The 26,761-nt window shown below is 37.9% G+C and overlaps 1 protein-coding gene across 1 annotated transcript in view; it reads left to right on the top strand.

Moving 5' to 3' along the window:
* PLXNC1 (plexin C1) overlaps nucleotides 1-26,761 on the top strand; it is a 68,224-nt gene that overhangs the window by 2,120 nt on the left and 39,343 nt on the right. Inside the window, exons 2-11 of the mRNA XM_089526626.1 lie at nucleotides 3,250-3,378; nucleotides 4,299-4,433; nucleotides 6,548-6,648; nucleotides 9,376-9,490; nucleotides 11,680-11,830; nucleotides 16,286-16,361; nucleotides 19,076-19,160; nucleotides 19,259-19,318; nucleotides 24,457-24,593; nucleotides 26,360-26,539. Of these exons, the coding sequence (XP_089382752.1) occupies nucleotides 3,250-3,378; nucleotides 4,299-4,433; nucleotides 6,548-6,648; nucleotides 9,376-9,490; nucleotides 11,680-11,830; nucleotides 16,286-16,361; nucleotides 19,076-19,160; nucleotides 19,259-19,318; nucleotides 24,457-24,593; nucleotides 26,360-26,539 (1,169 nt within the window). The remainder of the gene's footprint in view (nucleotides 1-3,249; nucleotides 3,379-4,298; nucleotides 4,434-6,547; nucleotides 6,649-9,375; nucleotides 9,491-11,679; nucleotides 11,831-16,285; nucleotides 16,362-19,075; nucleotides 19,161-19,258; nucleotides 19,319-24,456; nucleotides 24,594-26,359; nucleotides 26,540-26,761) is intronic.

Below are 26,761 nucleotides of genomic sequence, written 5' to 3'. Positions count from 1 at the left end.
AGGTTTGCCATGGCCTTCCCCTTACAGTAATATTAGTGACACGTTTCACATAGGTTTTAAAATTCATGGTGGGGATTTAGTAACCTTGTAGGAAATTCCCAAAGGGGAACAACCAGTAGTTGGCTGATCATTCTGGCATTTTCCAACAAGACAGGAACAGGAGTGAAGGGTAGTTCTGTCGTTGTCCTCAACTTCCCCCACACCTTTATTAGTATATTAATAGTATTAACTGCCAAACAAGTGTAGTATCAAAAGTAATAGACAAAAAGTAATAGATCAGGGATAATCCATAATCATAGTCATTTTGTGAATCGCTTCAAACATTTGGAGGACCAAAGCTTCCTCATTCCTGATATATAAGATGTCTACTTCATCACTTTAATCTGTAGCCATTTCCCCCCTTACAGTTTGTAACTAGTCTGATTTTTAGTACTCCTTCAAAATTATAAAGAAGCTGAAATTTGCTTGGATATTGAACTTTTATATCCTTAAGGAGCATGACTGCAGAAATGGTATAAAACAGCCAACAGTAAGCACTATTTTAGGACATGCTCAACTTTCTTGTTACAGTCAGCAGGCCTTAAAATGCTTACTGTTGGCTGACTCAAAAACAGAGTTCCCAAGAAATGATACCCGGCTTGCTGGACTTTTGTAAAAGAAGATCTTGTGACATTGCTCAAAATAGGAAGCAGGAGCTTGGTTTGCAGTGGCAAAATAGTTACACAACAATTGTACAAAGAAGGCTTTTCAAGTTTAAAACTGTATGTTAAGGTTTATGCTCATGTGATAAAATGGGGGGGAATGCCAACTGTGCATTAAGACGCATCCTTTATTAAGTATTAAAGCGTAAATGGCTGCAACCGCTCTTGAGTCAAGGAACAATTTGCTGCTGTAATGTCTATTACCTAAAATGACTTTCATGGCAGAACAGTAGAACAGTTCTGCTAGCAGTTAATTTAATTCCTACTTTCTTAAAAGTGTGCCCCACTGAAACCAGTAAGATTTGTTTCATCACTGCGACGCAGAAAGTGCTTGTGTAGATGAGAAATGTCATGATTACAAAGCACTACTGCTCCGTCACATGCCTCTTCAGTGTCCCAAAGTTAGTTGACCTTATTTCTCAAGCAAGCAAGAGGAAGCTTCTACTTGACATGACTCAGATGACATCTGCTCAAAATGTAAACAAGGTGCACTGAGGTATTTGGGAGTCTGTCCTCCAGAATCTGCACTCTAGCCTAGGAAAGGGTAGCAATATCTATCCCAAATTGTATTTCTTTTCCAGGGTGTAGAGTTCTTCTGGACTTCTCTTGTTGTTTTCAACACCATGAACCACAATTGGATCATTTATGCTGGAGCAGGAACCACAGTTGTCGTTTTCTGTTATATCTCACAAAGATACTCTGGGGCCTTTTGCAACCCAATTCCATCTTGTTCACAGATGTTGGTTTTTTAATTTACTTTTTTATGTGAAACCATTAAGGACCATTATGGCTTCTCTTGATACCTGGTGCATGCTCTTGACATGGAGAATCCAACCTGTGGTTGTGGGGGGTTGTGTGGCATTGTGCACATGCATGTGGGCTCCTCATTTCCCATGACTACCGCCCTTCACCATGGAGGAGGTCCAGGAGGGTAACACCATGAGTTGCCACACTGAGTGACACCAGCCCCAGTGATGCCACTGAGAGTAGGCAGGTATCTGCCTCCTTGTATTGCAGATAACAGTCTGCCCTGCCCCATATTCTAATCAGTTTTCTTGCAGGAGCCAAAGGTTAAGCCACCTTCTCTTCAACCCCTTTGGGGTTTATATTGTAATAATGTTTTACTTTAACTCAGGTGATTTGTGGGCTTATATGGGGTACTTGACTGGTCTGAACAATTCTTTTGTTAAGAACTTTCATATTAGATTAGATCTTTTTTGGGTCTAATCATTCATGTGCAGCCTTGGTAGAAAATGGTTGTTGTAATGTGCCTTCAAGTCTTTTAGGAACACGATCAAAGGGTTTTCTTGGCAAGATTTATTTAGTTGAGGTGTGCAGCTCTAAGACAGAAAGAGTGTGACTTGCCCAAAATCACCAAGTGGGTTTCTATGGCTGGGTGGGGATTCAAACCTTAGTGTCCTTGGGTCCAAACAAGGACTCAACACTCAGACCACAGGCTCCCTTAATAATACACCTAGTTTAATACTAAGATATTGGCTCCCTTGATAATAAATAACATGTCACAAATCATTTGTATAATGTGACTGGTTCTTTTCAATATCCAGGCCAATAAATAATCATATATTAACCATAGAGTACCCAAGTGAGTACATGATGCCATGTTCAGGTGTTATCCTAAGCCAAGAATAATCCCAGCCACTTCCTGGGTTTGTAATACTGCTTCCCTCTCTTCTGCTCTGATACACCTGCAAGGAGGAAGCTGAAAGTTTCTTCTTCCATGAACTGCACTTTAATGTGTCAATGAAATATGGTCAGCTGAAGCATGCCAGCTTTGTCTGAGTCAGAAAAACACGATAGTTTGTGTTTAAGTTAAAGCAAAAATGTATGAAATTCTCCTTCCCATCCCTGTGTTTGATGAGGAACAGGCTACATTCATTCTTGTAATGATGAGCTGTGCTTTTTGCAATACTGTGTCAAAGACCTCTAGAAATAGAAAACTGCAACCAAAATTGGTAATCTGATTAAATTATGCTACATTGTTTTAAGGAACTGATATTTTAATATGGCAGCTAAATTGATTGGTTTAAAAAAAACCTGTGTGTTACTTTATAGTTCCTGTAGTTTGTCTTAATTCATATGAGAGTCATCTTGGGTTCAGTGTAGAAGAAAATCAGGATATAAATTAAATTAATAATAATAAATGAAATATATATATATAAAATCTGCTAAACACGCTTGTAGCACCTATTGATAACTGCTTGAAAATTTCATAGAACAGGGGTGTATAAAACCAGGAACTAATTAAAAACAAATTTAAACAGCTAAACCGGCAAGATCAAAAGAAGATTTAAATTAAACAAATTAGAGTAAAACTCTGCCGCCAGAGGAGAAAGGATGTTATTAGGGGGCCCTGGGGTGTTAAAGGGCTGCTTCCGTTCAGAGGATGTAGGGAAGGGGCCACGCTGGACACCTGGAGGCTGTGAGAGGCCTGGGATGTTAAAGAGCCGGCTCTCCTTCCTAAACCTTACAGATTTCATTTAATGATGTATATTGATAATTGTGTTTGTTTCTGTGTTGGATTTTTCAGGAGGAGATTGCATGGCCATTCAACAACTCAACTTTACTGACTCACTCCGGTTTGGTGTCTGTTTATGCCACTGTGGTTTTGAACAAGACAGTTTTGTTTTTAGGGACACGAAATGGGCAATTACTTAAGGTAGGATTGTGGTTTGTTTTTTGGTGTTTTTTACATGAACTGTTGTTCTTTCATCAGTTCATAGATCCAAGTCATGTAAAGTTGCTACCATATGCATTGGTTTATTTTCCCCTCAGAAAATCTGTATCATTCATAATGAACAGGTAAAGTCTGTATTAAGTTCATTGAAAGAAACTCACAGAGATTACATATATGTTGTTTCCCCTATTTCTCCATTAAAATAGGGAATTCTGCATTATGCATCTGTGTCGTTTAGAGGTTCTTTCACTTAAAATAAATGGGCAAACCTCTTGAAGCAGAGACGTTGTATGCCTTTTCAAAGAGTAAATGGTCTGATTAAAAAACAGCAAACAGCATCGCTGCAGTTTTCTATGTAGCTGTTCACATGATATTGAAGACGTAGACCCATTCTACAAAAGCTTATGCTGGCAAACTTCTTTCCCTGAGTTAGTCTCAAAGGGGCTATAAGATCCCTTTGCAGAAGAGAGAGATGGAAGCATGATAAGAGTAATAATAATCTATGTGATTATATTGCTAGTGTGTCTTATGTGTGTATTTGTATAGATGCATACATACAAATTAAAACCCTTAATATTTTAGTTCAGTAACCAAAGGCTATGGAAGCGTCACATAGAATTTTCTTTCTTTCTTCCATTTCTCTCACTTCACAGTCCTAGAAGCTCTCTAACCTAGAATAAACAAACCAAGATCCATATGTGCAGATAAAGAAACAAATATGTGTACCACAGCATGCGTATGGAAAGCTTTGCTCGCTCTTTCTACCCTTATAAATAAAACAGTAGCCCTTTAAGGAGAAAAAAGTGAGGATGGTGGATGTTTTTAACAGAGATGAGCTTCTGTCTCCTTAATAACTATTTGCAAGTCTGTGATAGTTAATTTTTTATATCCTGTCCTTTTAGGTTATTCTTGATGATAACATGAAGTCAAATTGTCCAGAAATTTTATATGAAATAGAAGATGAATCACCAGTTTTTCACAAACTTGAACTTGATCCTGTGAATGAGGAATACATCTATCTGCCATCTAATAATCAGGTTTGCTGACTACTGCTTAACACTGTTGGGGAATCAAATGCCTGCCTGATATCTTGTGACAAGCTAAAATTTTGGGGGAGCCATGCCATATAATTCATGGGCAGCATTCATCAGCATAGAGAGTCAGCAACGTATAGTGGTTTGAATGTTGGACTGGAGACTGTGGTTTGAATCTCTGCTTGGCCATAAAAAATTAATGGGTGACCTTTTGCCAATCACACTCTCTCAGCCTCAGAGGTAGGCAAAGACATACCGCCTCTGAATAAATCAGAAGACGCCATTATAGGGTTGCCTTAGGGTCACCATAAGTCTGAAATTACTTGAAGGCACATAACAATACATCAATGAGCAATTCAGGTAAACAGGAGGTATGCAACAAGAATCAAGAATGGGAAATAAACAATGGCCCTGCTGCCTGTGGTTTCTTTATTGTTATGTCTGAACCTGGCATTGTGGCTTTTCTCTCCCCTGTAAATCTAGAATCACAAGTTCCGGAAAAGCCATGGGATAGGCTTCTGATTTGTTGAAGGCAAGGCATGTATTGTGATTAGACATCACAATAAGAAATAAATGGAAAATCCACTATTTGTTGAACTGTAGTGGTCAGGCAGGAGGCATGCTGTCTCATTCACAATAACCAGAATTCTTTAGATTTCTCTAATACAGTAACTTTTAAACACACACAATAAAAGTGACACTTTCATAGTTGGCTATCACAACCAAGTTCTGATTAACTGGAGCCCACCAAATGTATTGCAAGACATGACTATTGTTCTGTAGAAAATGGTCTTGAACATCAAGAGAGAGATTTATGGAAGGCAGAAAATCTAGACTCTACAAGTGATTTAATTAGCTCTTTGTAATTTAAGAGATTAGCTATCACACCATTTCCCATTGTGTAACAGAATTACATTGTCTTCTGTGACTAATTGGACTCTTAAGGCCAAGCTAATGAAAACAAGAGAAAAGGCTAGGTTCACAACAGTATCCACATAGTGATGGCTTTAAAATAGATGTCTTCATATAACTTTTGGTTGTTCATTGAAACTAAAGGGGTACAAAATGAATAGCAATAGCATGTACATTTCTATACTGCTGATCAGTGAACTCAGAACACTCTAAGGAGTTTACACTCTGTAAGCTAATTGCCCCCAACAAGCTGGGTACTCATTTTACCAACCAGCAAAAAGATGGAAGGCTGAGTCAACCTTGGAGCCCCTGGGACCGAACTCATAACCTTGTGCCTGCAGTATCGGCATTTAACCACTGCACCACCATGGCTACCTATGAACAGCAACACTAGGGATAGGAATTGTGGGGAGCTCCAAATGTTATTGAACTGCTACTCAGTATTTTTCACCATTGGTTATGCTGACAGCTACAGTTCAATCAGTGTTTGAGGAAGAGTGCACAGCTCCCACCCAGCCTACAGGAATTTATTAGATATTGTCATGTTTCTCGGATAGCTCCTATCACATCAAATCTCCTATGGCATTATCATTGATATACTGTGATGTCAAAGACTTTAGAAATATTTAATATGATTAATAGAGTGCAGTTGCCCTTAACATTTTCTGGTCAGATATCATCATGAATTACCACAAGCAAAATCCTTCCAAGCCAAAAATCAAACCAGCAGGTATCCAGGAAGACTATGGTTTTAAAATGTAACAGGACAATCACTCAGTTTAACAACATTTCTTAGAAATGAAGGGCAGCTGGCTGGAAATCTGCATCCAAATTAGTTTTCAATCCATTTATCACCCTGCTGTCTCTGAAGGAACCACAACATAAGTACAGCCAGAAGAGGGCTGCTGTTTGTTTTTACCATCCAGGATTGGTACAGGCCTATTTCCCAAATGATCACTAGTATGTTTCTTGACTTAGCATTCAAATCTTAATAAATTGATAAGGTAATTTTAGTCACAAGTTCTATGGTAGGACACAAACAATGCCGTAATGCACTTGTTACAGTTCTGTAAGAGAACACATCTGAATGTGTCCTCCTGCTTCCACATGCCCACACATATTACTGATGTGAAGTGGTGGTTTATTTGACCTCCTGAAAAGGTTGATTAAAAATGTGAAAAAAACAATCTGTTTCTGGATTTTAGATAAGAAGAATACAAGTTGCAAATTGCAGCAAATATGTTTCCTGTAAAGAATGTTTATCTGCATTGGACCCACACTGTGGATGGTGCCATTTGAAGAGCAGGTATTTCTTTGTGCTTATCGGGATCATACAAATAAATGTTTCATTATCATTAATCTTTCATTCCTAATAGCTTAAGACTGTGCTCAGAGAAAGAAACACTGGGTCACTTTAAGATCATGTTTCACTGCAGCTCTCTCTAAGGTGCCTTTTGCTATTAATGTAATAGCTAAAGGGAACACAAAGTTCTCTCAAATAGTTGGCAATGTTAATATTTTCACAGGGCTGGCAAGCAGAATCCTGGAGTCCAATTCACTGTGAAGGTCTCCTCCATGGGCCCCAAAGAAATCAGCAAGAGCCCTGGTGGAACAGTGGTTAAATGCCTGTACTGCAGCCATTCACAGCCACAAGGTTGTGAGTTCGATCCCAGGCAGGGCTCCAGGGTCCACTCAGCCTTGCATCCTTCCTTAGGTCACTAAAATGATTACCCAGCTTGTTGGGAGCAATTAGTTTACATATTCCAAACCACTTAGGGAGTTCTTAAGCACACTGATAAGTGGCATAGAAATGTACTTGCTACTTGCTAATGCTATTGAACATAAGGCTGCTTTTGCACCCTTAAATTCATTTGCGTGTTCAGAAGGATGATCCAATGAAGTATGCCATTGATCTCATTTTGGTCCCCAAGTAGTGCAAAGATGATGGTTGGGCAGTCTACCAGCTATATCTCTAGAGTTTTATTTGATATTAATGGGATGTTTTTAGGGGGAGTCAATGCAGCACTCTTCCCCACCACATTTGCAGCTCTTCTGTTTCTTGTGGTCTATGCTCTGGAGGATCTAAGCCTTTCATCCAGTGCTATATGGAGGCCTTTCCTCTTTTATGTCTTACTTCTGGAAAAAGACTTCAATTATTTATTTGCACGTTTTGTCCAAGTAAATTAGTAATCTGTTCAGTTTGAACAAATATTTCAATTTGAACAGAATGGAATCTGTGGTGCAAACCTGTAGTGCAAACCTGCATCTATCTAGCTGTCTAAAATAAAAACAATATTAAAATGCCTACACATTCTCTTAATTCCCACCCACCCTGACAAGCAAGAGTTCTCTCAAGTTGGTGGCAGGCACGCTCTCTCTCCTTCCCACCCCTCTTGCTGACCCCTCCTCAATTTGTTCCTTCTGCTGTCTCCCATATGCTGCAATTCTGTTGTGTGTTTATATGGCACTAAACATCAGTGAAATCAATGAAGGGGACAACAACTTTCTTTAAACTGGAGTGGACAACTTGCGGCCAATGAGCAGGGGTAAATGCTACATGCAGTATGCAGTACTTTTGAAAGAGATTGCTACACTGGGCCCTTGCTATCCACTGGGGTTTGGTTCCAGGACTCCTGATGGAGGCTCAAGTCCCAATAAATACAATGGCATAGCAAAATGGTGTCCCTGAAATAAAATGGCAAAAATCATGGTTTGCTATTTGGAATTTATATTTTTTAAAAAATATTTTCAAGCTGTGGATGCTTGAATCCGTGGAATAAAAAAATCCTTGGATAAGGAGGGCCAACTGTATGTTACTTTGGTTCATCACAAAAAGGAAATGTTGGGGAGAGGAAGAAAGGAGGAATTTGAGCAGCATCTTTAACAATGAGTGATTTGTTTTAGCATGAGCTTTTGTGGATTTCAGTCCATTTCTTCAGATGCATTGGTGGGGTGATATTAAAACCACAGATGTTTGCATTGTTGTGGGGATGGGCTTAGAGTGTAATCAGATGTAGAAAGATGTTAAATGTGACCATGGTCATATATCTTCAAAAGGTTGTATAGTTCTGTAAACAGTGTTGAAGACAGTGGGCAAAATATGGCATCTGCTAATAATGCCTTTCACCTCATCCTAAATCACAGTTGAGCAGTGTAACCCTTGTTGAGTTTTTTTCCTGCTTGCATAGAAAGTGCCATCACTTTAAGCACCACAGTTTTTTTGTCTTGTCTTTGATATTTAAAATGTAATATGTAGTGACATCTTTAAGATATATATATATATATATATATATATATATATATATATGAGAAGTGTGGAGCTTATTTGTACATGAGTGAGGAATCTTTAAACTCTCCCCATTTTTGTTTCAAAATGTCATCTGTGTTTGGGTAAACAATAATAACAATAAGAATACATTTTATTTATTTTTTAAACATTGTTGCCAGTCAAAGTAGTCTTCTTTATTTATTTATTTATTTATTTATTTAATTTATTTCTATCCCGCCTTTCTCCTCAAAGGGACCCAAGGTGGCACACAATAACAATTCTAAAAACATAGTGCCATAAAACAATTAAAACATCAGCTAAAAACTATATAAAATTACAAACATGAAAATCACAATAACACCACAATACCCATCCCATATAAAACCCATCGCTTCTATATAGTGACAAACTTGAGATTGAATCAGGAATTGTGAAATCAGGAATTGTGAAACTGTGAATCAAGAATTGTTAAAGAATTGTTTCCAATTAAAAAATAATTGGTCATGGAATCGGAATGCATAGCTAGCAGACATAATGGAATAACTGGGTTAAAGAAAAATAGTAGGTTAGCTGTAAATGTTTTGAATTACCTTTGCCCAGACTATGTATGTATAGAATACTATCTGAAAATTAAGTAGGCAGTATAAGAAATGCATAGGCAGAGCAGCCACAGTTTGGCTAGTGAATTGAAATTAATGGAAATTTCTGTATAGAAAAACAAACTTATTTATATTTCTGTCACACATCATTTCACATTTTCTTCAGCTGTACTTTAAAAGGAAAATGTCCATTTTCAGAGAAGTCATTGAATTGGACAAGCATTTTATATGGAACTGATAAATGCCTGAAAATCTACACATCTAATCCTGACAGAGGTGAGGTATGTTATACATATTTTATTTGCATTTAATTATGTATAGTATAAGCCTATTAAGAACAGGTGGGATAGGTAAAGATAGTAGTTAGGTTACCAATCCATGCATAATTTTAATAAATGAACTCATACAGAGTTATCTCAGAGAGCCAGAGTAGTGTAGTGGTTCAAGCATTGGACTAGAACTCTAGAGAACAAGGTTTGAATCCCCACTCAGCCATGGTGACCCTGGTGACCTTGGACAAGTCACACTCTCTCAGCCTCAGATGAAGGCAAATGCAATCTCCCTCTGAACAAATATTCTGAAGAAAAACCCATCATAGGTTGTGGCAGCCTTGGGAGTGCCAAAAGTTGGAAATGACTTGAAGGCACACAGAAACATAAGAGTTATCTCGATATACCAGCAATATCATTGATATGTCTTTGTCAGGATTTTGAAGGAAATCCTTACTTAGCAAAGTTGTGCTAAGTTCTGTAGACAGTGTTGAAGACAGTGGGCAAAATATGGCATCTACTAATAATGCCTTTCACCCCATCCTAAATCACAATTGAGCAGTGTAACCCTTGTGGGCTTTTTGTTTCCTGCTTGCATAGAAAGTGCCATCACTTTAAGCACCACAGTTTTTCTGTCTAGTCCTCTCTCCTCACTTGTCTTCTCCTATACTCAGCCACCCCAAATAGATCTGCCAAAACCATTGCAATTTTTGCAGGCACTGTGCTTCCCTCTCTTAAGCCTCCTAGTCCAAGAAAACCACTGTATCCACCCTTACAGCTGCCACACTTACCTCTCCATTCTCTGCCACTCTTCACTGCTCTCACAAATCTGTAAGAGAGTCAGGTCTGCCTCTTACAGCAGCAAACTATATTGGCCCCCTGAACCTCAGAGCAGCAGCTCTTGTTCCTACAATTGTCACAAGTAAGGTAGTGGGAGATGCAAGGAAACAAAGAATAGAGGAGAAAGATAAGTAGAATGTGACTATATGATAAAGTAGAGAAATATATTCTTAATGACACAGAGCTGTGTGGATGTGCTTTACTTGCCAAGTCAGGATACTAGCCCTATAGATATTCTTGCAGAACTCTCTCTTCTTTTTCTGTAGCACCTAAATGAGTGGTTCAAAACAAAGCTGCTAGCTGTGCTATAATTTTTTTAATTAACAAGGCAATAGTCAAACATGCCAGAATTTTCCATTCTTTATTCTTTATAAGCCAATTTTCTGATTAAATATACTTTAATAACTAATTTTTAAAAAAAAATCCAAGGTGCCAAATTACCTATCATAATCTAGATAAACAGATCTATTATGTAAATACGTATACATTTACTTGTTGTTTTTTGCCATTAAGAAGACATCAGTCCATGGTAACTTTATGAATGAGAGATTTCCAAGAGATCCTGTTGCTAACATCCCTGAGATTTATATCTCTAAATGTAGACCAGAGATTTATATCACAAATTTACAGTAATTTATGGCCCTATACAGACAGGCCAAAATAAAGCTGCTTCAGGTCACTTTGGAGGTATGGTGTTTCAATGATGCATGCGTCCTAAGAGTCTGGAAGCTGCACCAAAGCTGCACTCCAATCTTTGGAACTGGAGCGTGGTTTTGGTGCGGCTTCTGGACTCTTAGGATGCATGTATCATTTAAACAGCATACTTGCAAAGTGACTCAAAACAGCTTTATTTTGGCCTGTCTGTATCAGGCTGAAAACCTTTATATTGCACATTTTTGTGCAATTTTAAAAATACCGTATATATAGTGTATAAAAATACTACTTAAAAGTGAGACATTTTAAAAACAATAAAATTGAGCAGTCTGCCTGAAACATGAAAAAGGAATAGCAGTGAAGAGGAAATTAGTGTTCAGAAGCAGTCAGAAGTTATGTTTGTGTTGCAGATGTAGAGAAAAACTAATGTTGGAAAGCAAGGGGAGGGAGAATGTAGGTAAATGCTGTACTTTGTAGTAGGATTTTTATATGTAGTAAATGGAGTTGTGCAGCTACCTACAAAATTGTTAATAGAATGGTACAAAATAATTTCACATCATATTTTGTAATTTGATTTTTCTCCCATTTAGTCTTTTAAGTGGCTGATTAATATTTTGCCTTTTAATTCATTCTTTTTTTAACTTTCTCCAGACTGTCTACCTAGAGCTGAAAAAATATTACCATTTTCACTTTTCATGTTCATTTAGATTTCTGTCACAGCCAGTGGAGATTCTTTGGCTGTTTCTGAAGGATTTTCCACTTGTACAATGATAAATGCAAAGACAAGCAAAGTTCTTTGTAAGCATCCAGGCATCAACTGTACCTGTCAGCTAAAGACTGCAGATCTAATAGACAAAGGTATGTTGTTCTAACACATTAGCGATGTCACCTGACAGATTTTTCTGTCCTTCTTTATATACAAACATTTAGAGCAGGAGTAGGTGACTGTAGTGGGATTTGAGAAAATTTAGCACCCACCCTCATAGTGGGCTGCAATGCCACATTTGCACCCAAGACCAGAGGCCGGACACCATGATGTGAATTGAATGGCTGAAACCATGTGGTCAGGCTAATATAAGGGCAAAAATCACACTTCCAAGTCTCATGAGATTTGAAAGTCTTGAGATCTCAGTAACTGCTCCAGATTACACCCAGTCTAACAATGGGCAATGCCATTGTGAAACTTTGTTCCACCCTGGTATCTGGTCTTGGAAAACTCTGTCAGCACTGTCAGGACCCCTCCAGAGATATTGGAGTAAGTCATTTCAGCCAAATATTGGCTAACAGATGTTATCCAGAAGTGCCCAGAAATATACTTCCAGTTCGTACTTCTTGTATTTTTAGCCTGGTTTTTTCCTGTTTTTGCATTGGGGGGAAAGAATTTTGGGTCGATTTAGAAACAATGGGGTAATAAAAAATAAAATAATAATAATTTTTTTATTTATATCCCTCTTTTTGTTAAGACAATCAAAGCGGCATACATCATTAAAATAATACAACAATATATACACAGTATCTCCCTCCCTTAAAAAAGAATTAAACAGTTAAGGATTAAAATTACATAAACATTAAAATAAAATGTGCAAAAAGGGAACATGCTATGTTTTGGCACCTTTTTGACACAAAAGTGCCTTCTGCTAAACCCTCCAATTTGCTATCCATTACTGCTTTTACATTGTTGATTCTTGTATGTGTGAGTGTGTATATTTTCTTCGAAAGTTGATTTCCCTTTGTTGTTATAAATAAAACTAAACTAATGTGGATTCTGTAGTCTGGAGTTCTTTGGTTTGGAACCATTATCCATAAATTAGATCCTAGCTTTTAAAGTGTTACCTGAAGCCCTCTTACTGCTTCCTGCTGAGCTAAATATATTCCCCTATTGAGTACAATTGTGAGTACGCTCCCAGTACTCCAGCATTTTGGGTAACGGCTTCTCAGAACAAGATTATGTTATCTCATATTCTGTGTATCTATACACTGACTATTCTGGCTTTTACTGGAAAGCTTTTCTTTAGACAATAGGATGTAAAACAGACACAAAGAAGAGGTTGCAAAGCAAAATTTGTTGTGAAGATTGTTAAAATAAATTTTTTCAGAGTCAACAAAGACACTGTGTTTATTCCTGGAAGGCAGATGGAACTTCTTTGCCAAACCAGTATTTTGGTTTACTTCCAGTTTTGCTACCAGTTCTGCCACCCTGATGTTTGGAGCCTTTCAATCCCAATTACCATACCTTTTTCAGAAGGAAGGAAAATTGCCAAAAATTGCTTGTTCATTTCTTGCAGTCTGGGTCACCTGCTACCACTTTAAAGAAATCTGAGTTCCTGGCAGCTAACAGCATGCTGGTCTTGGCACAGCAAAACTCTCTTTTTGTCAGAACAACTCTTTCTTAATGAACTAGTGTTTGCTTTTGAGGATTTTCTGTTCTGCTATTTATCTCATTTGCAGCTGTGATTATACTTTCTTTTACTTTACCTATGATTTTTAGCAACCCTGAGAGCATTTTAGTTTACTAGCACATACATTTCTTAACAGAACAGACCCCACTTTCCATCATGTCATGGTATTTTTCCAACTCTTTGCTTTTCTGCCTTTATTTTTGCTGGTGTTTTGTCATTGTCTAGGATGAGCTGGCTTTTAAAGCTCCATGCAGTTACTACTACAGTAGATATATCCATGAATACATAATTTATTATGCATTGATATGTGATAGTATTGCATGATTTTTAAAAATGCTTATTTTGAATAAATCCTATTGTTATATCTCCTAAACTGGAGTTAAAATGCTTCTGAGCTGTTCGGGGAAGCTTCTGTTCAGGGAAGCTCTCTTTTCCTTTAGGCCTAGAGTTGCGAGTACTGGGATTACTATTGGTAAAATGACATGGGAGAGGTACAGAAGGCTGCACTAGTTTTCTTGCATTGAAACCAATACAACATGATGTTTCCCTTCTAAAGTTATTTTAGGAGAAATTTCAGGGGAAATTTTTAGTGAGAAGTGGTGGGCAGGAAAGTGTTGCATAACCCTTCTCCTGCCTGCAGTTCCTCTTTTGCAAACCCAGCTAGTCCCCTGTTTACCTTAGAAACTGGCAAACATGTTGAGAAATATGTTTGTTGTTGCTATAACTATGGTTGTGCTCTCACTCTGATTTCCAAGGGAGAGGGGTCTGAATCAGGCAGAGGCCACCATATTCTAAGGGATAAGGAGACAATTTTCATTACACAGAAGTAGTCACTTGTACCTACACTTCAAAAGTAGTACCTAAACAAAAACTAGGGGTTGGTTTATGTTGACTGTTCAACCATAGTTTGTGTTAACTGGAGGCGTTAAGGCCTTATCAGAATTTAATGCACAACTGAAGTTTAGCATTATATGAACACAAACATCAGGCTTTTATGCACCTCCTTTTCTTTTGCTCCTTTGCTGTGGCTGTGAGAAGGAGGTCTGAACCTTTTCACACAACACACTCATAACACTGTAATTCTACTGCCATGGCAACAGCCTATGGAATATTGGGATTTGCAATTTAGGGAGCAGTGTTTAGAATTCCAGATAGGCTTAGTGTGTCAACAAATGGGATTCCATAGGTTGTTGCTAGTTAAAGCAGAATATAGCACTATAATTGTGTGGCGTGAAAGAGCCCCAGAAGCATTCCCAGCCATTTTTAACCAGCTCTGGTTAATTATTATGTCTTAACCTGAACAAAGTGTGATTAGCCTAAGTTTCCTTAACCAACATGGTTTCTTTCCCTAAATAAACAAATAACATTCAATTCATGGTTTACAATTCTGACTTACTGCTATACACCATAGTTAGCGTTAAGCAAAGTTTAGGACAGCAGTGGGCAATGTATGGTTCTCGAGTGACATGTAGCCTCAAGGATGTTTTTGTGGCTTGCAACCCTTACAGACTCCCTGGTCAGCCCTTTTTCTGGCCCACCAAAATCAGACTGAATTAGAAGGTTCCAGGAGTGGCAATTAACCTTTTAAATGAATATCAGCCGTTCCCTCCATCACTATTTAACATGAAAATATATCAGTTTTTGCAAATCAAGTAGACTTCCAGTTTTTGTTTGTTTTGCTGATTTTTGCTGATTTTTGGCAGTCCCTTATGTATTTTGTAGAGTACCAGGAGAAGGGAAGTGGACCTCATACCTTCAGCAATTGCCCTTCCTGGTGTACATTTTGGATGTAACATTTAATTGACCCTAATTGTAGTCAAAGTGTGAGTTTTTTTGTGGGTTTTTCATGCTATGTGGCCATGTTCTAGAAGAGTTTATTCCTGATGTTTCACCAGCATCTGTGGCTGGCAGCTTCAGAGAATGCTGGCATGGAATAAAGTTGAGTGTGTGTGTGTGTGTGTGTGTGTGTGTGTGTGTGTATGCCTTGCTCTTTGTTGTATGTAAAGCATCCACCAGGATAAAAAAGTTCTTTACATATGCCTAGTTGTACAGGTAGTTATTATATCCCAATAATCATGGAAGAAAACAACCTCTTGATTCCACAGCAATTTTTAAATTCGTGTAGAGTTTATTGACCAAAACAAATAAATTTGTACATTCTCTCTCAAATACACATATCCTTGGCTAGGGCATAGCAGGATGGAGGAGAAGGAAAGTGGTGGTGATATTTAAGTTTCCATTCCAACCAGGACAGATGGTCGACAGATTTATTTGCAGCCTTACTTACAGTGGTACTGGTTGCTGAAAAGAAATTACACTTCTCTGGCTTTGAAGACATTAGTTCTGAATCTGTGTGGTTTAGTATGCTGCTTGTGAGTGGCAAGAGGAAAGAGAGGTGGGTAGACAGTGTTTGTGGTTAAAGTATAAGGAAACCTGAGTCCCATTTTGTTGTTTTTACATGTCCATCTGGTGTGTACTAGATTGGGGAACTTCTCTTAACTGTTTGACATTTGTTTCATGAGATAAAAATCAACTTCTCTCAACTCAGACCTGAATTCTCAGCTTTCTTTTGATAAGATCAGAGCATTTTCTGCATATTCATAAGTTCCAACCATCTTAGAAAGAAAAGTGCTTAAGAAAATTAACTAACTAGGGCCATAAAAAAGAAAACGGGGTGTAGAACCTCTAAGACTAAACCATGGATGACATTATCAGGCACCAGTGGGCACAAGGGAATATCATATACCCCTATTATATTACATTTTTCACAGTGGGGTGTAGGGCACATTATTTACTAATGCAGCCTTAGCCATGGTGTAACTTTTTTTCATTTTAAGTTGCTTCTTAATTATGCATTTTGTGTTGCCTCAGAAGAACTCATGTATTAAAATGTTTTGTTCTTATTCTTTTCCAGTTAGAGTATCAGTCATCTCTGGTTCCTGGCACTTAACAGAAATGCTTGAATTTAATGAGTGCTCATCACAGAAAACGTAAGATATTCTTACTAGTGGTTTGGGAGAGTGTGACTTCTAAACCTTCCTCAGGAGATTTCTGAACTATGTGTGTGTTTGTTTTAATTTCTATTCTGAATTATCTCCCTTTTTGTTGGTCATTTACATGGCATCATAATAAAAAAAATTCCTTCTCTGTAGAGACCATTTCTCTTTCTCTTTCTGTCTTAAAAAGCAACAACAACTGATTTCTTTGGAAGGAAGAGAACAGTCACCCAATCTTTAGATAAATATAATTTTGTACTATGTGTTGTTGTTTTGTGGGGATTGGGAAAGAGGGATTTAACTTAGAAGCAGTGTGCATGTGTTGTATGCAGAAAATGCCAGGTCCAGTCACTGGCATTTCCAGGTATGGCTGTGACAAACCCTGACTGGATCTCTGGACCTTTATTACAATCCAGTGATCCAGCAAAATTAAATTCACAGCATATAAAATAAATTAAAAGCACAGTGAACGATTAGTCAGTTGAGTATACTTAAATAAATAATTTCTCCTGGCCCACTCAGATCCCAAACATGATGGAAATATCATGCAGCCATGCTCCAATCACTGACAGACTGGACCTCTGTTTCATGCAGATGATGACTGGCAAAATAGTTGTGATCATGGCATTAGTATCAAAATTGTCACTAAATAGCTCATCTGTAACGATTACATATTCATGATCATTGCTTATTCACTATTTTGATACTGTTGCCATGATCCTTCCCTCTTAACTTGCTTTACCAGACATTGGCAGCATGACGAGAGGGAAATCCATTCTGCCAATGATGATGTTTCCGTCAGGTTTGGAGAAGTTGGGCTGGACGCTGCTTAGTTAAGTATACTTAACTAAAGACAGGATATAAATAAATAAATATAATAATAATATTGGCCGGAATCCTACATTAGCTGTTTACTAAACCTAACTAAGCAGCTGATATAGGATTCTGGGTAATATTATTATTATATTTGTATCTGGCCTTTTTCCCAGTTTGGGTTAAAGGTGGCTTGCAACATATAAAAAACAGAAGTTAAAAGATAAAGTAAACTATCAAGAGATTAATACCACTTATATAAAAACAGCACAACAAAATAGCAGCTAGAAGGTCCACCACATTGTTTAGGTGGTACGGGCCTTGTATGCTCAGTCCTCAAAGGCTTGCCAAAACTGAAAGGTCTTCACCTTTTTTTTGGAAAAGAGGAGGAAAGGTGCCAGTCTGACTTCTCTGGGAAGGGGATTTTAGAGCCTAGGGACGTTATCACACGGGTCAAAAATGGAACTTTGAAGTGGAGCCAATGCAGGGTCATCCAACGTTTAGGGACCAGTTCACAGCTGCTTTTCACATGATGCTGCATGCAATTAGACGAAATTGCAGGGTGAATGTGAGGTCAATCAGGAAATAAGTAAATTGGCAAAACTACCAGATTTACATGTCCATTTTGTCTGCAAATTGACTCTCTTCACGTCATGTCAGCCACGTGGAAAGCAAGCCTCAGATGACTTCATTTCCCTTTCTCTTCGTTCACCTTCCTGTGCCAAAGAGGGAGAATCCTCTCATCTCTTAAAGGGATACACACTCCCCTCTTTAGGCTCTCCAGGTGCTTCCTCCACTAATTAAGGGAAGAGTGGGCATTTTGGAAGTCCTCCTAGACAGGAGGGAGAAATGGAGGACATGTCCTGGGAAAGACAGGCTTATGGACCCTGTGTGTGTGTGTGTGTTGTTTTGGACTTTCCAAAGGGAGAGAGGGGGCATTTTGGAAGTCCTCCTGGACCGGGGGGGGGGGGGCGGTGGAAGACATGCTTTGTGTGTGTGTGGTTTAGGAGTTTGCAAAGGGAAACACTTTTTGGGGCTTCTGTGGCAAATAGGATCTCCCCATATCCCCTCCCCTCCCCTCCCTGGAGCATGTGGGGGGGCACTTGTGGAAATGACAGTTCTGAGCATGCTCAGAAAAGGTATTTCTACGCTGTCAATGGGGATTTGTTTGACTCCTTTTGATAGCCAAATCCACATTGTACCCACTTTAATGTGCTTTTAACCCCTTGTTGTGCTCTGTGTGTGATAACCAATAGCAAATGGGTTTGCTTTTCTGGGATGCCACCACTTTAACCATTTTTGGGATGGAAGCACATAGGACCTACGTGTAATAGCATCCTAAGAGAAGCCAGCATGAAGACACTCTCCCATGTTCCTACCAGATGTGCTAGTGAGGGAGTTGAACAAAGAGAAGGCTTGCCCAACAGATGAGTTCATGTCTTCTTTATGAACTTCGTAGTCCATATGGACTCTCCAGTCCTCGACTGTGGGAGAAAGGATATTGGACTCTGGGGACCTTTGGCCTAATAAACAGAAATGTCATTATGAAGTATTGTGCTTTCCCGTGTCAAATGCCTTTAATTAAAAAAAAATTGTGAGGTATGTAAGCTACCTATTTAAAAGGTATAACTGTATCTCCTTCTGCTCCTTTATTAGATCAAGGGTAGAAATTGCACACCCTTCGAGATGTTGTTGGACTGTAACTCCTAGCAGCTCAATGCAGCAAAAGCCAGTGATAAGGAATGCTGGGAGATGTTATCCAACAATATCTGGAGGGCCACATGATTCCCATCCCTCCTTTAGCTTCTTATCTTGGCTGACACTCCCTTCTCCCTTGGGCCTTGTTAATCCCTGCAAATTTAATTAATTAGCTCTTCCCCTGCATATATTGCTAGATGCTCAGAATGTAAGCGGCTTGGCTGCAGCTGGGATGCTAGAGAAAACAGATGTGTTGTCTCCACTGACACTTGCAAAAGAAAGGTAAGCATTTGTGGCTTTTTACATTCAGTTTTAAAAATTTGATTAACTGTGTGTTTTGGGGTTAAAATAATGGTTTCGTGGTTTGTTTGTTTTTTCAGGTTAACTGCGATGAGATTATCAGTGCACCAAGTAGGAATGGTACTTTGCAAAGATCAAAGGTCAGCAAATACTCTGATACCAGTTAAAAGCAGTAAAAGCAGAAATTATAGGAAAAGATATATGTTTGTGGTACATTGTCTCCCTGCATCTTACTCAGCTGACTATTACTCATATGCTGCCTACAATGCAACAATATCTCTTTCACTACTGCCAAAGTAGGTGGAAATTCTTCTGTAGTTTGCATTTCAGTTCAGGGATTCTGCTTCATTTGAGATAGGGTTTATGAACCTCCAGAGTTATTTTTCCACTGTCTTGGTTTCAAATGGGAATAACTGTATGGAATTAGGATGCAGTTCAGAAAGCCCGTTGGGTGTATAGTGTAGATGTTGTCCTCACTGATGTGCCACCAATCTCCATGCTTTATAGAGTACAACAAGTCCCTGCCAAGAGGAAGATAAAATCCAACTTTCAGCATGGGAGAAAAACAGGAATAATCAGGGATGGGAAATTGTACAGTATTGTAGTATAATATATTATGACCAGTTACAAGCTTCCTGGGATCCTAGGCCTTAAGATTTAGATTTTTTCACTTATATCTAAGGCTGCATGTACACTGCAGAATTAATGCAGTTTGACAGCATTTTAACTGCCATGACAATACTATGGGATCCTGGGAGTTGTAGTTTTGTGAGAGATTTAGACTTCTCTGTCAGTGAGCTGTGGTGCCACAACAAACTACAAATCTCAGGATCTCATAGGATGGAGTCATGGCTGTTGAAGCAGTGATAAACTGCATTAATTCTGGACTGTGGTAGCAACCTAAATGTCAAACTATCCAGGCTACTCAAGGTACAACTACAAGGTATTTTAAGTCTCTGATATGAATTGAATTAAAAGGTTAGAAATGCTCTTGTGGGAGCTTCCAAATGGAAGCCTGCTAGGATAACCAATTAAAAAGCAGTTGTTTATTATTTGTTTCCTTTAAAAAGATTTTTTTTGTGGAAAGAAAATAAAAGTGGAAGAAATGATAGATGAAATACAGGAGAGTTACAGAGTGTAGACAACAATATAGGTGAAGTACTATTCTTGAGCTAGCATACTATACTTGAGACAGAATTTGTCTGGATGTTATTTAAGGATCCATCAAGAATCCAGATTCCAAAAGTCATTAATCTTAATCAGGTATGTGGCATTTTCATAGTTTTGGTAGTACCTACAGTCCTGTTGCTGTTAATTTCTGTGGGCTCTAGAGATAATTAATTAGAGGGAAGTTCTAATTCTAAATTCAGAGAGCTCTAGTTGAAATTCCAGAATAAGGGGATTCAGAATATGAACATTCTTATATAATTGAAAGAGAGATACATCGTCAAATGGAATTAAGAATCCCATAAATTATTATTACAAAATGTTTACAGATTACATTTTGTTAAATGTGTATACACTTAGGTAGAATAGGAATATGGACTATTGTACAAAACCATAAAACTGCCAGAATAAAATTGCCAACATAACCTTTTGAAACACTAAAAATAAATGTTTTCTTGGATTCAATTCTAAACTTTATCTATTATGCAGTTTTTTGTTTTGTTTTGTTTTTTTCATTATTATTATTATTATTATTATTGAGATACAACTCATTTTTTCTCTAATAAAAACAAACATCAAATAATAGATTAACATAACAAACAAATATAATCAAACATATACATAGCCATCCACCACTTCATTCAATTACTTCCTTTCCTGTAATGCTTGGTTTGCAAAAAAAGTTTTCAATCTATTACTCTATCACTTTCTTGAAGTACTTTGATCTCTTTCTATTGCTGTTAACTCCCAGAGATCTATGGGGACATGAATTTTCTTCTGCACACATACAAATCATTGGATTGAGTCCAAACTTAGCCAAGCGTATGGGAAAGCCACTGAATAAATGAGACTCAATATAATAAATGACTGAGGTCTATATATCTTTGCTAACTATTGTCAAAGTTTGAATCCTGTCATCTGACTTCAAGTTCTTTCCCTTCAGCTTCATGGAAGGATTCAGATCCCAAAGGAACAGTCTTCCTTAGCTTCATTCTCTGTATGAACAGCAGTACTTATACACATAACTGGAATATAGACACATAGATTGTTGTGGTTTACCAAATGGCTACTTAATACTAGAGCTTACATGCAAACTGCACACATTTGGGAAGCACATTATTTTTGTGCGGCCTCTACTTGCAATCCTTATGTGCGTGGAATATGCATATCCCACCATGCCACTCTGAAAACACCCTGTTTAATCTGATTTCACAAGCTAAAGAAGATCACATCTGATTAATGTTTGGATGGAGACCAGCAGATAATACTATGGATCATATGAAACCCCAGAGAGCCATGGCACTGAGCATTGACTATACTGGTCTGCATAGAGTGGTAGTCTCGGTATAAGGCGTTTTTTCTCTGCAATAAACAATATCCATTGAACTCATACCTAGTATAGTAGAGGGCCTGGGGGGTGGAAGAAGGGGTCCAGGAAGGGGTCCTGGCACAGTAGACTTGAGGATTCCCACTTTTGAGGTCACTGTTGCTGGAACATTGTGGTTAGAGCAGTAACAGCTTCGGAACTGTTCACTTCCTTCTCTTCTGTCAGAGCACACACACCTTCTGCCTGTTGATAGGAAGCGATGCAAAAGATATGTGTAGGTTTGTCCCAGTTCTGTGTAAGAGCACAGGTAAGTAGATGCAAGATACAATGAAATCAAGAAAATCTCACCAGCACGAAATGGGCCACACCCTTACCAGTAATAAACTCACATATCAGTTACATAAACATCTGAAGACAAACAATAACTTCGGGGGGGGGGGAGGTCTCAAGGATTTTAGGGGATCAAATCACATGGGATTAAAATTGCAACTTGCATTCATTTCATAGTAGTATTGCAAATACGACTACTTTTTTCTATTGCTTGTCTTCAGCTTGTAAAAACAAACCCACCTATTTTATTGAATGTATTAGTATGTCTTTGTTTTCTCTGTAGTCATCATATAGCCATTTCAAGTATTTGATGAAAGGGAGTTTGGCCCACACATTCTTGTGCCACAGTGACTCTGTTGGTTATGATGGTGTGATGATGAAACTATTTTTGCTCTTTGAATATTATTCTTGAATAATAATTTCAATAAGAATTGTTATTGTTATTTAAAAGAGAAATTAAAAAATTGGCTTCTTAAATTATATTTAAAAAAAATAAAAATAAAGCTACAGGGCTTGCATGATGTAAATGTATACATTTTTGAGAAATTTTACTGAAATAATATTGTAATTTATAGAAAGGGAAAGTGATTTTGAAGAGAATAAAAACTGCAGAAACACTGAAACAGTGCTGTTCAGCAGATGGTAGGAAAGAAAGTAAAACTATTGTGTGTGAAGACCACTGAAAAACACATATATTTACCAGTTTCCACTGATATGTAATTGATGTTGCTAGAAAGTGTTACCTTTTTTGTACTGCAGCTTCCAAAATTCCTCAACCAGCATGTTACTTTTTGGATTATAATTATTTTCTGAGGGTAGCTGGGGTATTCTGGGAGTTGTACCTCTAAAAAGTCAGTTTTCCAAGTTGTGGTTCTGACTAATAGAGAGAGAGAAGTTATATGATGTAACTTAAAACAGACCGGCATGACAGAGCAGCTTGAAGCTGCCTCTGCCCAAGATGCCTTGGGACCAGAGCAACCACATGCTGTGATCCCAAGCTCACCCTCTGCCACAGGCTCAAATTGGAGTGGAAAAACCACACTCCTTTTTGGGCTGGATTTCAATGACCTGAGCGCAGCTTTGGCCCATCTTCTGCATGTCTTGGGAGGTGTGCGTCATCTAATTGCCATGCCCCCAAGCCGCACAGAAACCGGCTTTTTGACCCTTCTCTTCAGGCCTGCAAACAGCCTGATTACTTCAGTAGAAACAGTTTGACAAATTCACTTAGGCCAGGAAAGCCAGTAAATAAATACATATAATAAATAAATTTGTATGTATAGTGATACAGGTATGACACTTAAGAAAAAGAAACAGCATTCTCAAATCACTGGTTCCTTTTGGACTGACAGCACCAATTGCAGACATAAACATTTGATTTTCTACTTTCTGTAGTTTCTAGGTCAGGGACTGCCCTTTAGAATAGGACGAGGCAAAGAACAGCCCAAGGCCATTTTTGTGGCTTCCCAGATCAAAAATAGCAAAAGATTTTTTAAAAAGTAATTTTGCTCTAAAATGCTTTCAAAAGCCCTCTAGGAGATGTCAGGAGCATTTCCACCAGGATTGGAAGCCTCTCATAGACCAACCAATTTTTTTGTTTTTTATTTTTATTTTTATTTTTTGCAAACATGTCCAAAAACTGTTTTGCCCCAAAATGTCTTCTGGGGGTTATGGGAGGCATTTCTACCAGGTATGTGGCTCATACTGGGCCAATCTGAAACAGGAAGTGGCTCACTTCTTGTTGTTAAAAAGGGCCTCTCCTGGGCCTACCACACGGGCCCAAAAACATGGTGAAAATGTTCCCTAGAGTGCATTTAGGGGTTTAAAAAAAACTATTTTTTTGTGTGGGTGGAGGAGCAGCAGTCCAATATCTCCTTGAGAGCTAATATGGATCCTTCTCCTGGCACAGTTTCCATCTCATCTGTCTCTGGCATGGGTTTTCCCTCTCATCTTTTGTCTATCTTAATTATTTTTTTTAATTAATTACATCTATATTGATGCTACCCATGATTAACAATACTACAATGTTAATGCTACCATTCATGTTTCTGTCTAAGTTTTTATATCTGATTTAAAAGGGAAGGTAACTATGGTTAATATTAACTACGGATCATGGATAATGGTAAATCGTGTGCTATGCTAAACTGCGACTAAGGCTGATGAGGGATGGTGAGAGTAGTTTGCGGCTGCTCCAGCCATAGACTCTAATACAATGGTTACCAACCTCTGCTCTGAGGAGCCCTTAGGGCTCCGCGAGTATTTCCTTGCTTCTCAGTTTTTTATATTCCTTCCTGAAACAAGCAGAAACCAATTAAAACTGTGTAGTAAAAATTCTTTAACCTAAAATCGATCACAAGACAGATATGTTATAAAAGTATTCATAAATGTATGATTCCATCATTCTACTTAATTCTACAGCTTAGATTTTAAAATCTAGTTTTCTTTTGTTTCCAATAGCCCATGATCATTACTTCCATTAAACCAGCATGGATATCAACACTGGGCAAAAGTGAAGTGCTAGTCATAGGAGAAAACTTCACAGGATCAAACATTTTGATGGAAATAAGTGGAACCAGTAGTTGTAAGCCAGATGAGTAAGTCACAACAAACAATAATTTTATCTTTGAAATGCACATAACTCTACATTGAAGTGTACTGGAACCAGGAAGGTTACTGGGGATGTAAATTTCCTTGTACATACTGGCCTGAACCTCGCAATTAGGTCTGATACTGTTGTTTATGAAAATAGTCCATAGAGTATCAGTTTGAAAATAACAGGGGAATGGGATTGATGAAGATGGATGTTTTTGCTCTTAGCTTGCATGTAACATCTTTGGAAGAGTGAGTTCAAATCAGAGCTTGCCCACTACTGAATTGGGAATTGAGGAGATTGCAGTTCAAGAAAGTAACTTTTACAAGCTCTGGTTCAGATATTTTTATTCATAATGTGAATAATGATCACTAGTGACACAAGACATCTACCATTCTTCCATTATATTTTATTTCTTCCATTATATTTTATTTCTGTCTCTATGAATCTTTGTTCTTTGGGATCAGCAGTAGTCCATTCTAAGAGAGTTGGTGGGTCAGATTTGAAATTAGGTGCATTATTTGGATGCTGGTCCACATTTTTGTGGGTTACACAATGCTGGTGTTAATGAGCATGGTTATTTATCAGAGAATAAATGTTAATGATTCCTGTTAATATTATAGAATATAAATGATCCCCGAAAAAAGATGAAACATATTGAGAGAGCTCCTGGCTCCTATGTCAGAAAAGTGGGTTTTTCAACTTTTTCAAGGTGCCATCCTGTTCCACAATAGAATGGATATTATTTAATCTCTTTTTCCCCCCATTTTCACTGCTAATGTATCTTTTAAAATGATTTTTGAATTTTCCACATCTGTAAATTGAGTAAGAAAGCAAAATTGTACAAAATGCACACTGACTATTTAAAATGCTTTCTAAACCACCTTAGCAGTATGAGATCTCACTGAACTCTTAGATCCATACATCCAGTTTGGACAATTACTTGTGTGTCTTTGTCAGTTGTGGTTTTGAAAGCTCTTGATGGAGATTGGAAACAAACACTCCTTCCTCCAGTATTCTCTTCTCACTCTTGTCTCAGGAGTTTATCAGACAAGGGAAATTGGAAGTATAATCCAATGGCAATCTGAACGCAATCATGGGGTTTAATGTTATTGCGTGATAACCCACTACACGCAAATTCAGGCAATGGGAAGTCAGTCTGAACGCAATCATGGAGTTTCACGTTATTGCGTGATAGACTACCACATGCAAATTTGGGCAATGGCATGCTATTTTCGGGCATTGGGGAGCCAGTTTGAACACAATTTGCATTCAAATAAATTTGCTGAACTAGTGAATTCACATGAATGCGTTCTGGCCCCACTTTCTTTTCATTAGAAATTAAGAGAAATTCCTCCCGTGTGATTAACTCCACAGACTAGTCAAAAAGCTTCCTGTCCTGGCCATACCATCGCTGGCAAACAAAGATTCTGACTTATTTTTCTGTTTTGTCTTAAAGCCTATTTTATAGATGCTGCTATAGTGGATTCTCTGTCTTAATACAAACCTAGATTTTCATGTTAACTTAATACAAACCTAGATTTTCATGTTAACTTTCCTATATCACAGGATGGTAGAAGATTTAGAGCAAACAGATTAAGATCATGGCTTTATAAATTGTGGGTTGTGAAGCCATAAATAATCATTAAAACCTATCTACATGGTTCACAAATGCTCTTTAACTGCTTTTGAATAAATACATTTTGTCTTGGGACAAAATGATAGCTATTGCTAAAAATGCTTTAAGGTGTTTCCTTCTTCTTCCTTCAGGATATCTGTCACTAAGGTGCTAAATCACACACATATGAAATTCTGTTTACCACCAAGCCGCAAAGAAGTCAAGAGCGTATGCATAAAGGAAAGTGGGTTCCAATGCTCACATCCTGTGCCATTACATTATGTCTCTCTCCCAAAGTGTTCTGAGATCTTTCCAAATATTACATGGAGGAGGTAATTTCTGAATTATTTCATTTCTTTTGAAAAAGTAATTAATCATGTATTAATGTTAAATCATTCATTTTACTAACAAAAACAGTAGATTATTAACAGCAGATAATCCTTCATTATCGTAATGCCAAGCTTCTTGTCTGTCCAAACCCCTTGAACTAAAATGACCTCCATAATCACAGTTCTTGGTGCCCTATTAAAATATTCAGTATAAACATAACTGTA

The sequence above is a fragment of the Sceloporus occidentalis genome, unplaced genomic scaffold (assembly GCF_023333645.1).
Source record: "Sceloporus occidentalis isolate IW3139 unplaced genomic scaffold, rSceOcc1.0.p SCAF_5, whole genome shotgun sequence".
Lineage (NCBI taxonomy): Eukaryota > Metazoa > Chordata > Lepidosauria > Squamata > Phrynosomatidae > Sceloporus > Sceloporus occidentalis.
This window is presented reverse-complemented; position numbering and strand designations above follow the sequence as displayed.